Source organism: Papaver somniferum, chromosome 9 (genome assembly GCF_003573695.1).
Source record: "Papaver somniferum cultivar HN1 chromosome 9, ASM357369v1, whole genome shotgun sequence".
Lineage (NCBI taxonomy): Eukaryota > Viridiplantae > Streptophyta > Magnoliopsida > Ranunculales > Papaveraceae > Papaver > Papaver somniferum.
In genome coordinates this window covers 186,972,056-186,983,465 of record NC_039366.1, presented here as the reverse complement: position 1 = coordinate 186,983,465, position 11,410 = coordinate 186,972,056, and the positions used below count along the sequence as shown (strand labels likewise).

At 36.6% G+C, this 11,410-nt stretch overlaps 3 protein-coding genes across 3 annotated transcripts; 2 read left to right on the top strand and 1 right to left on the bottom strand.

Annotated features, from left to right (window-relative positions):
- Positions 1 to 1,233: 1,233 nt before the first annotated feature.
- On the top strand, positions 1,234 to 2,094 carry LOC113312983 (LRR receptor-like serine/threonine-protein kinase EFR). The gene has a single exon (XM_026561716.1). It carries the CDS (start codon positions 1,234 to 1,236, stop codon positions 2,092 to 2,094), a length of 861 nt encoding a protein of 286 aa, XP_026417501.1.
- Positions 2,095 to 2,235: 141 nt separating this feature from the next.
- LOC113312981 (putative receptor-like protein kinase At3g47110) lies at positions 2,236 to 4,734 on the top strand. Its single transcript, XM_026561714.1, has 3 exons — positions 2,236 to 2,278; positions 2,329 to 3,816; positions 3,945 to 4,734. The coding sequence occupies exons 1-3, from the start codon at positions 2,236 to 2,238 to the stop codon at positions 4,319 to 4,321; spliced, it is 1,908 nt and encodes a 635-aa protein (XP_026417499.1). The 3' UTR covers positions 4,322 to 4,734.
- Positions 4,735 to 4,883: 149 nt separating this feature from the next.
- LOC113307813 (phosphopantetheine adenylyltransferase-like) lies at positions 4,884 to 6,808 on the bottom strand. Its single transcript, XM_026556270.1, has one exon. The coding sequence runs from the start codon at positions 6,411 to 6,413 to the stop codon at positions 5,904 to 5,906; it is 510 nt and encodes a 169-aa protein (XP_026412055.1). The 5' UTR covers positions 6,414 to 6,808; the 3' UTR covers positions 4,884 to 5,903.
- Positions 6,809 to 11,410: the final 4,602 nt, after the last annotated feature.

The window sequence follows — 11,410 nt, the reverse complement described above, 5'->3', positions numbered from 1 at the left end:
ATGATTTTACGATTTTAGTCGTTGTCAAAAATCCACCATCAACAAAGATTACTGGTTGTTGAGGTATTTCAACCTCTTCATTTATCAATGCATCATTTTCTTTTTGGAGTTCATCCTCTCCATCATTCGGTGGTGAATTTTTGAGGAGAGCGGTAATATATTCAGGTGATTTTGTTTATGAATAGTTATTGGATTTAGGTTTGGTTTCAGAGGAAGAGAAATTTTAACATATGCGATGAATTTGAAAGCCTCTGAATCAATCTGCAACCCTTAAGAAAAAATTGTAGCCCCAAAGATATCTTTCTTTACAATGAGGTTAGTTGAAGTTGGTGTTAATTTTAAGTGGTTTTATAAATTATGGAGGTAAACAATATGGTCCCATATTAACAAACAAAAATTCTTGACAGACCGTCCAAATGGACTCCATAAAAGCCACACATATACTAACAAAAGAGACCCCTTGATTTCCCCTTAAGGGCGAGCTCACATTCTTTGTGTCTCTACGGTTTCTGTGTTGTTTAAATTGAGGATTTGTTCGGTATCATTCATTGACAAAAAAAAAAATCTAATAATACCCGGTGTAAAGTCACATGTACACAGAAGATATTATGGGAAAATCATGATGGCAGTCAAAGAAACCGTAACGTGTCCCGATACAGTCTCGTTTTTTGTGAACGACGGCAAAAGAACATGATTTTGTCCGGCAATCGCCAAAATCGCATTGCTATGAGATGTCGACACAAAAATGGAAAAAGAAGCACTATAAGAAAACCAACAAAAAATGATAGAACCACGAAACTGCAATTATTCTCTAGTTCTTTGAATCATACTAAAGTCAAAGCTAAAGTCAAACCATCCCTATCTAAATTTCCCTTTAGAGAGGCATGTAATCATCTCCTCCTAGAATTTGATTCTATATCACCACTGAAGCATTCACACCACCTCAGAAGGAAATGAATCCATTTTCCAAACTGTCTGTAAATCTCTACTTAGTAGTGCTACTTTACATTTGAATAATAACACACATTGTAGAAATGAAGTCATCTCATCTCCCACATTTTACTACCAAACTAGAGTAGAGATAATCTTGTTGCTGATCATCTACTTTGTTATCAATCTTCAATATATGCCCTTGGCTGCCATTAGTAGTACTACAAATGAGACGGATCGGATCGCTTTGCTCGCATTCAAAGTCCGGATTCAATATCTTGACCCATTTCATGTCTTGAATTCATGGAACATTTCTGCCAATGGAGTGGAGTTACTTGTGGTAAAAAGCATCAGCAAAGAGTTGTGGATTTGAGCTTGGAAGGACACAGCTTAGTAGGTTCCTCGAGTCCTTCAATAGCCAATCTTACCTTTCTCCGATCAATCAACCTCGCCAACAATAAGTTTCATGGCTCGATTCCTCGAGAGGTTGGTGGGTTGTTTCGTCTACAATATCTCAATTTAACAGACAATGCTTTTAGTGGGGAAATTCCAACCAATATCACAAACTGTAAAGAACTAGTACTAGTCTATTTGAGTGGGAATAAGCTCGTCGGACAGATTCCGGTCCAGCTTGGTGAGCTCTCAGGGCTCAACTTTTTGTATCTTCATGAGAATAACTTAACTGGAGCCATTCCAAACTCTCTAGGGAACCTTTCATCCCTACAAGCACTTACACTTACGGATAATAATCTAGACGGTGAAGTTCCGTCAGAACTTGGTAGGCTTGAGGAGTTGTATATCCTTTACTTATCTGAGAATGAATTGTCTGGGGATATGCCTCTGACGATTTACAACATTTCCTCCTTGGAGTACTTCTATTTCGCATTCAACAAAATCAGTGGAAGAATTCCATCAGACTTAGGCTTCACTCTTCCTCGAATCCGAAGGTTTGGTGGTTCAGGAAATCAGCTTATTGGACTAATCCCGTTTTCATTAACGAATGCTTCACTAATTGAAGCAATTGATTTAGCTGACAACAAGCTTGCTGGAGTAGTACCGCCTTCTCTGGGAAGCTTACCTCGACTTACCTGGCTTAATTTAGGGGACAACAAGCTCACTAACGAAGGCGGGATCAAGTTGAACTTCTTTTCTTACCTGGCTTAATTTAGGGGACAACAAGCTCACTAACGAAGGCGGGATCAATTCTAGTACTCTAGAAGTATTAGCTTTAGAGATAAACCAGTTTGTAGGAGAATTACCCAGTTTCTCCGTGTGAACTTTACGACGAATCTTCAGTCGATAACCATGGGTGATAACCGGATACATGGCAAGTTACCTACAAGCATAGGTGATCTAGTAAAGCTGAAAACTTTGGCTTTCAGAACTGTAGTTTTACAGGCGAAATTCCGGATTCAATTGGAAAGCTAAAAGACTTGTCACAAGTTCATCTCAGTTCCAATAGTTTGTCAGGTAAAATTCCTTCTTCCCTCGGAAATCTCACTTCTTTGAGTGAACTCTATTTGGATGGAAACAGTTTACAAGGAAGCATACCTTCAAGCCTTGGCAACTGTCTGAAGTTACAAGCACTGACACTTGCTCATAATAATCTTAATGGTACCATACCAGAAACTATTCTTAGTATTCCATCGCTCTCGACACTAGTTGATCTATCTCACAACTCTTTGAGTGGTCTTCTACCACCACAAGTGAGTAGATTGATAAATCTTGGTGAATTATACCTGTCTGGGAACAAATTAGCTGGAGAAATTCCTAGCACACTTGGAGAATGTGTTGTTTTGAGATACCTCTTCTTGAATGGCAACTCATTTGAAGGCATCATTCCTCAGTCTTTGAAAGAACTAAGAGGCCTACAAGAGTTGGACCTTTCGAGTAACAAGTTAACAGGAAAAATTCCAACATTTTTAGGAAGGTTACCTTTTCTATACAATTTAAACCTTTCTTATAATGATTTTGAAGGTAAAATACCTGAAGAAGGTATGTTTAAAAATGCAAGTGCATTGTCGATTACGGGAAACCGTAACTTGTGTGGAGGTATTTCTACTCTGAGATTACCGGTTTGCATCACACTGCCGCGGCCGCTTACAGTAGCCTCTGCAAAACACAGAAGATCTATCTCCCCTAAAGTAATAATTTCATTGGTTATTATGATCATCTGTTTAATTCTACTTGTTATGTATTTCGTTGTTCGGCGTTTTTGTTGTTCAAGAAATAAGCCCACTTCTAGCGCTTCGCTTGATCAACAAACGCAGAGCGTAAGGATTTCTTACGCAGAACTCCTTAAAGCAACTAATGGGTTCTCTTCAGAAAATTTGATTGGTTCTGGTGGCTATGGTTCAGTATATAAAGGAATTCTAAGTTACAATTGTAATGAAAAAGTTGTTGCTGTGAAAGTACTCAACCTTCAACAGGAAGGAGCTTCAAAGACATTCATGGCTGAATGCAATTCATTAAGAAATATTCGACACCGGAATCTCATAAAGATTTTGACTGTTTGCTCTGGTGTTGATTATAGAGGAAATGATTTCAAAGCTCTTGTTTTCGAGTTCATGGCTAATGGAAATCTGGAGGGCTGGTTACATCCCACCCCACAAGCAAATGGGAAAAATGTACCGAAGAACTTGAGTCTCTTGCAGCGATTAAACATAGCAATAGATGTTGCTTCTGCAATGGATTATCTTCATCATCATTGTGTAATACCAATTGTTCATCGTGATATAAAGCCTAGCAACATTCTCCTCGACGACGACATGAATGCCTATGTTGGTGATTTTGGACTAGCCAAGTTTCTTCCTGATTTTTCCAATAGTTCTGGCCAAATGAGTTTGACAACCGTGGTGAAGGGATCTACTGGGTATCTTGCTCCAGGTACTGCTTTCTCTCTTCAGTAAATTCCAAGAACTGTAACACATTTTGTATCTAATCCCTACTTACTGCTCCTATAATTCTCTACTTACTGCTCCTATAATTCATACACAATTCTCTTAAAATTGCAGAATATGCAATGGGAGGCAAAGTGTCCACCCAAGGTGACATATACAGTTTCGGCACCGTTTTATTGGAGATGTTTACTGGAAAAGGACCAACAGAAGACATGTTTAAGGAAGACCTAAACCTTCACAATTTTTCAAAGACGGCTTTGTTATCTGAGGATCAAGTTATGGAGTCGGTAGATGAACGACTGATGATTGACAAAGGAGAACATGGTCAAGAAACAATCAACAATGACGGAAAACTTAAGGAATGCTTATATTCGGTACTTAAAGTTGGAGTTTCCTGCTCTGTTGAATCACCGGAAGAACGAGGTGACATCAGTGACATTCTTATGGAATTGTCTGTGATCAGGGACATGAAACTACAGAAGCAGCCTTAGTTTAGTGAAAGGTTTACCTCAAGCTTAGTAGTTTACTCCTTAAGTTTCAGTTAAGATAGGCCTGCTTTACTATTGTAGGAAATCTACCAAGTTGTACTCCCTCCGTCCCAAAAGAGTGACACTTTTTCTCTCTCTCTTTTTTTTTTGTCCCAAACAAATTGACACTTAAGTTGTAACAAGGCAACACCAAGGTTTTATGCGTAATTTTTCGACTCACAAGTGCTCAGCCTTACAAGCTTGCAACAACAAGTGCAAACAACTACAATTGCCCGGATTGGCAATCGAAGACTTGTTATTTTCTCTCTCAACTCTTATTACATCCCATACTGCAATAGAGGTCCTGCCATGCTATTTTACTTCATGGGATTAAGGAAATATAGACACAATGAAATGAACACAGGAGCTATATGCAAACTGATTCCTTTTCATTGCATAAAGGGAAAGATAACTAAAATTATCAGATAATGGGCTTCACACGCTTATTAAGCCTAAATCTCACTTTCTGCAATCAATAGTTCCTCTACAACTCGAAGACTCCTGAAGTCATTGATCCCTAGCCAATTTATAATGCGAGGATCATGATAAAACTCGTGTGCCACCAACTGCGCAGGCCATAAGCAGACATCCATGATTAAACTAACCAGCATAAAATATAGCCATTGATGTCGCTTATGCATTGGAGTATCTTCATCAAGATTGTAAAATACCTATTGCTCACTGTGATCTAAATCCATTTAACTTACTTCTTGAGCACAATACGACTGCCCACGTGGGTAATTTGAGCTTAGCATGGTTCCTCCATATCAGTTCGGCTACAGGGATCTATTGCCTATATTCCTCCAGGTATAGCTTCGGCTTTAGTATAATATTTCTATGCTCAAGTTTCTTTCAGTAAAGTAGCCCTAAAGTAAACATTTGAACTTTCAGAGTATGGTATGGGTAAACGAGTTTCTACATATAGGGATGTGTACCGTTACAGCAGACTCTTGTTGGAGTTACAAAAGACCTACAGATGAATTATTCAGAGACGGTCTAAACCATCACGAGGGTGTTACAATGTCTGTGCCAGGACTAATTGTGGACATCGGAGGCCCACTCTTAATTTCAGAACTGTCAGCTATTGGAGAGGATCACCAGGCTCATTTTCAAAGAGAAGGGATGATAAGAATAGTTCTAATGAACAATGAGAATAGGGAAGCAATATACGTAGTAAGAAAATCTTGAATAATGTTATTAGAATCTGTATATCATGTCCTACGTCACCTCACTTCACCAAGTGAGGGGATGGTGATGAAAGATGTTGTTAAGAAAATACATGGAACTAGAAAGTCATTCCTTGAATTTGCAAATCCCAGAACAATGAGAATATAATGTTATTCAAAAAGTCATTGCTAGTATTATTATGTGCTTCCAAAGAAACAAATAACTCTAACCATCAATGTGGCTCATGTTAAGAAATCTAACCTTTTTTGTGACACACCAGCAAGAATAAAATCATGTTGTCAATGTGAATCTCCAACGCTCAGTGGACACCTTCTAATAAGCTGCTGCTCGCGCATAATCACAGTCTTTAATTTGTAGGCTACGGTTGTTGTTTAGCCTTCTCAGCCTCAAGCTTTCTTAACAACGTGGAACTTAACTTTTCACCTGTAGATTCTTCGGAGAGTAAATCCACTACTTCCAACTTCAACTGCGGTAGACCTTTCTCAGCTCTCTTCTCGTTAACCGATAATCCACCTGGTAACGTCTCTTTACTGACTACGATGGCATCCAAATTTTCATCTGTGATCGAAGGCCCGTAACAATCTGTAATTGGTTCAACTTGAACTATCAGCTCAGGTTTAATAGACTTGATGTAGTCCTTGACATTACGCACCCTTACCTCGATCGGTTCAATCAGATTTGCAAACTGTTTCTTACTTAACATTGGTCCATCACAAACGCCAACCACAAGACGTTTAGTGGCTAATGCAGCTGATGTCTTGAGTAAGAGATGGTGCCCTCCATGTAATCTATCAAAAGTTCCACCAAGAACAACTGATTCATATGACTTTTTGGTGGGCAATGTTTCTAATTCAAGAGAATTCTTCATCTAACTCGTTTGATATTGTATCTCAAAACAGCTTCGATTTAACGGAAGGGACGTAGAAGCATTGGTTACAGCAGCAGGAACAAAATATATCACCACGGAAGGATCCTTGTAAAAGTTCTGGTTCAAACATTTTATCGAACAGTACAGGGGCTTTGCTTCCTATACAGGAAGAGAAAAGGAGAATCAGTAAGAGAATCGTGAGTTGGAAGGAGGAGGAGAAGGATTTCTTTTTCCAATTTACAATAAGGTTACTAGGCACCGAGATCTTTCTAATTAGGAAAAATTATAACAAAGCAAGTATTAACAGAGAAAATTGAAAGCGAAAAAGTAAAGATTTAATGATTGAGTGGATTGATCGGATCTCTCACAAGACATGATATAAATAAATGAGAATAGGAAAAACTATATTTAAAGTCTAGATTCCAAGAGAACCCACGGCCACGTATTCTCTACCTATCAATCCACCAAACAATTGTAGTAACGTTAGGTAGTGAGGTTTTTTGCCTGTTGGAAAACTACCGGGTTGTTTGGGGTATTTTGCGTTACCTCTCCCGGCAAGATCACTAATTTGCTTTATCTTTCCTGTAGAGATTAAATTAGCAAAACCTCCTTTCGTCGTATATTTCGTCCAAAACCAGATAGCTGAGTCATCAGTTTTGTACAGGTGGACCAAAATATACACGTGGATCTTGAGTTTCCGATATACTCTTTTATTTTTTTGTTCTATCGAAACCGTGGTCAGAACTAATGGTTTCAACTGCCATCATTGCAGCCATCTTCTATCAAACAATCATCACATATGCAGATTAATCAAGTTGTGTAACTTGTTAATACTTCAACCGGAAACTTAATTTATCGATTTTTAATCCATAATTACATGATATCACAGAAAACCCCAAATTTTAGATGAAACCTAAATTTCAAATTGGCATATCTTATCATAATCGTTGTTGTTGCTACATCTTTCATATTCCTTGTGAAGATTCCTCGATGTAAAGAGATGAGAGGATGACAACTTCAAATTCTCTATATTGTATGCGCTGCATTCTTCTGTTAATAACCATTACACTTTGATCTAGTTATCACTTATTGAACCATGTTTATTGGTTAGTTTGCTTATGCAATTCTGCATGTCAACCTATTATACAATAATACTCATGTCCAAGAGTACTGAATGGGATTGAATTGTTGTTGGATAAATTTCATAATGAATAGAAGAATTCTTTTGTATTTGTGTTTCCATAATGAATGTACAGATGATGGAATGTGGACGGTTTGTGGATTCAGAATGTATGAATTGCAGATTGGAAAAGAACATATGCAATTGTGCTTCAGGTTTAAATGTATTGCAGGCATGTAACCTAGAAATCCAGGTTCATGATAACGACCTGTAATAAAAAAAATAAAATAATTGAAATTTAAAAAAGTTTGTCACTAGTTTAATTGTAACAGTGGTAAGTAAAAGTGTAAGTAACCAGCATAGGTGTCATAGTCTTAGTGTTTGCCCATATGAAGAGTAATAATGTAAACATTACAATATTCGTGACAGAAAGACGGCACGTCTCCTCTAAGGACCAGTTGCAAAATGCGAAGTAACACTTACAAACGTTGTTACATATGTGGCGGTATGAGACAGGTTTCATTCAGTGAACTGTTGTAAATATGGAGTAACAATTGAAACCGTTAAAATAATTGTGGCAAGTAAGACACGTGTTGCAATCTAAAAATTAGATCAATTGTTGATATTAGTTATTGTAACAGTTTCTAGATGTGTCTTTAATTAATCATTATCACTGAAAAACCGTTGCACCACACTATATATAATTGATTGTAAGTCTCCGGCATGATCCAACAACATATGATTTGATAATAAATTATTGAAAAAATAGTCGTATGATAAGCACGAAAATGCTACATTTTATGCCCATATTTATATTAGCTAGGACTCGATATTTTGGCTAATAATATTGTGTTAAGGCTTTTGCAGGAATTACAAACAAATCCAATCACCTGAGAAATAAGTGGTTAAATAAACAACAAATGACATTTGCGACTAAAATGGGTAAATGTGGCTGGCCTGGTATTCCTATGTATCAGCACCACTGCGCGGCACCAAACACAAACGGAGCCTTATGAACTTGCAAGGAAAAAGGAGTACATGATTAAGTTCACGATTCCTATAGACGTGGGCAGAATTAAAATTCAATTGGCTAGTGTCACTGGCTTGGCACTCACGAGTTCACAACGGGCAGACAATTCTTAATCTCAATTAATGCATGGTGAAGCGAGTCGATGTCAGCACACTAATGCCACCTAAGATTGGTCAAGAGTGACTTTATTATTGTTAGCATAAGAATGGAAGAATATCACCTCCATGACCACGTGCAAATGAAGAAAAATGAAAGATTAATGTATCTTGTCCTTACATAAGTTCTCTTGCTATATTTATATAAAGAATCTGAAGGAATATTTGAAGCCAAATGACGTCATTTTGCAAATACAGTTAAGGCGGGATCCAGCACATGCAAGAAAATATCATGCTTTCTAAATGAAATTCATATACTATGGAAAGTGGAGATTCGATGATACTTTACAATGTATCGTCATATTATGACACGCGGCACAACATCATTGGGTGAATTTATATTTTCATGACATGTGGCAGACTTCTATTGGGAGGTGATGTGGCGACGAAGAAGAAAAACGTGAATTCATTTGTGAGCTATATTTATGTGTTGTTTCAAAATATACCAGGGGGCGCCCGGCCACAGAGCGGGAAGAGAAACAGGAGAAGGATTTTGGAGTTTTTCTTCTCCATTTTTGCTTAGCTATTTGATTTTAATCTTTTGATGGTTTTTTGTGAAAGCCATGGCTAGCTAAAGCTATGTTAGGGTCTAGGTAGAACCCAATTTTATTATGAAAACTCTATATTTATATGCTTAATAATGAGTTGATTGATTAGTAGTTTTTCTTCATTTGGCTTGGTATTCTATTGTTGATGTGATTTTCTAGATTATTTATGCTTTTGAACTGATACTGCGTGCTTCGGTTAAATCCCTAGACGTGGTATGCAAGGATAGATAAGTAATGCTTTAGAATAACTACTCATGAAGCGAAGACAACTATAGCGGAGAAACAGTATTTGAAAAAGCATGGAATATACTTTTAAAGATTAGTAGAGTTTGCATAATTAATTGGTGGAAACCGAAAATCCTAATAACCCACGCTCGTTTTGTTTATCTTTAAATTATTTATTATTTCATTTTGTTCCGAATTTCTAAAAATCCTTAAAACATTATCTTGTTGATTATTTAATTTTTGGTATTAGTTGGTAGAGTATTTCACACTCCCTGTGGGAACGAACCGCATTTGCTATTTATATTACTATTGACTTGTGCACTTGCGGATATAACTGGGTTTCATTTAATCATTAATTTTGGTTATCTAAAATCTACATCATCGTATTATGATTTATGATTTACAGACCTTGGTAATTAGCAAAGAAAATTGCAGAGGCATTTGAAGACAGAACATAAATAATTCAATTTTGTTACCTGATTTATTCCTTCATTATCCTCACCAAGTTTCAGGTGTGATCTCTGGACATCAGTTACCCACTCATCTAAGATGTCTTCCATTTGATAGGATGCTTCCTTGAGGTTTTCTAGCCACTTCTTCACTAAAGGATCTTCCACTTTTCTTTGCTCTGCATCATTCGAGCTCTGAGACCTCCTTTCGAACCCCCAACACTTTAGATGTGCCCTGTAAACCTTGACCGAAAAAGAGCTCTTGTTATTAGTACTACTTAAGAGAAGTTCTTACAGCTTTCTCGAGTTTGGGGAAGCCCTATGAGTTCTTAGGCTCGGACACTTGAGAATTCTTACTCAAATATATGATATAAAATCGACAGATCTTTTACATATATATATATATAACATTTTATTAATCTGCAAAAGCCGTTGAAGCTCACGCAACTCAATAAGAACGCTTTCTTATTTATGTGATTACTTTGGTTTCATTTCCTAATTAGATTCTACGAAATTAAATAACAGTAAATAATTTTAGATTGAAAATTACATCGATATGTGAGTTATATATATATGTGTATGTATGTGTGTGTTATATATGATACCACAAGTATCACAAATATCACAAAATAAATATTTCATATTATTAGATTGTGTATATTCACTTAAGATGATATCCATTATAACAAAGCGGTATGCTTACCACTAAGACGGATACTAGCTTTTGTAAAAAAAAGTATGATGCAAGAAACATAACTTTTACATAGCTTTTTATTTTGTTATTTGCATATTCAAATGTATTCTAATGTATCATCCACGTTATTTTTTTTTTATGAAATTATATAATTTTTTTAAAGACCCTATTTTTTGTGCACCACTTTTTGGTACAACTTCGTGCATGCATCCTTACTTGTTACCATATATCTGATTGAATATTTCGAAAATATATTGAAAATATCAGGTGCTTTTGAGGTATGCTTGCTTACTTCTTAGTATTTATTTCATACAATCTTAACTGACTAGATTATTCCATATAGTTACTTGGGGTTCTCAAACGAGTGACCTTGAGTTTGGCTTCTAACGGGATAGTTAGGTTATCACTTTTAGTACTTGATGTATTGATGTTAGAGCATTTCTCGGTTGAACCCGCCAAGCGTTGGTATATATGTCAAGGTTGGTTGTCATATTTTAGCATCAAAACTCAAGAGTATCTTGATTAGAACTACATACTAGAGTCAACTTTGTTAGGTTAGACTCGGAAGTCGAGAACTGTTGAGACATACAAGTATTACTCTATAGCCCTGAAGATTCTAAAGACATATCGACATTGGCGAAGACATCATCCTTCTACCTGAGGTTAGTAATAAATGACTTGACTTGTTTCCATTTATATATCGTTACTTTCAAGTCGTTTAGATTGAAAAAATAACATGTAAAGTTATATACATGATCCTCTAGTACTAGAGACTT

Bases quoted from the DNA above. Each gene is read 5' to 3' on its own strand.
- LOC113312983 (XM_026561716.1), top strand. From the start codon at position 1,234: ATGGAACATTTCTGCCAATGGAGTGGAGTTACTTGTGGTAAAAAGCAT.
- LOC113307813 (XM_026556270.1), bottom strand. From the start codon at position 6,413: ATGAAGAATTCTCTTGAATTAGAAACATTGCCCACCAAAAAGTCATAT.
- LOC113312981 (XM_026561714.1), top strand. From the start codon at position 2,236: ATGGGTGATAACCGGATACATGGCAAGTTACCTACAAGCATAG. The intron at 2,279-2,328 runs GTGATCTAGTAA...GTAGTTTTACAG, and splicing joins CAAGTTACCTACAAGCATAG to GCGAAATTCCGGATTCAATT. The intron at 3,817-3,944 runs GTACTGCTTTCT...TTAAAATTGCAG, and splicing joins TACTGGGTATCTTGCTCCAG to AATATGCAATGGGAGGCAAA.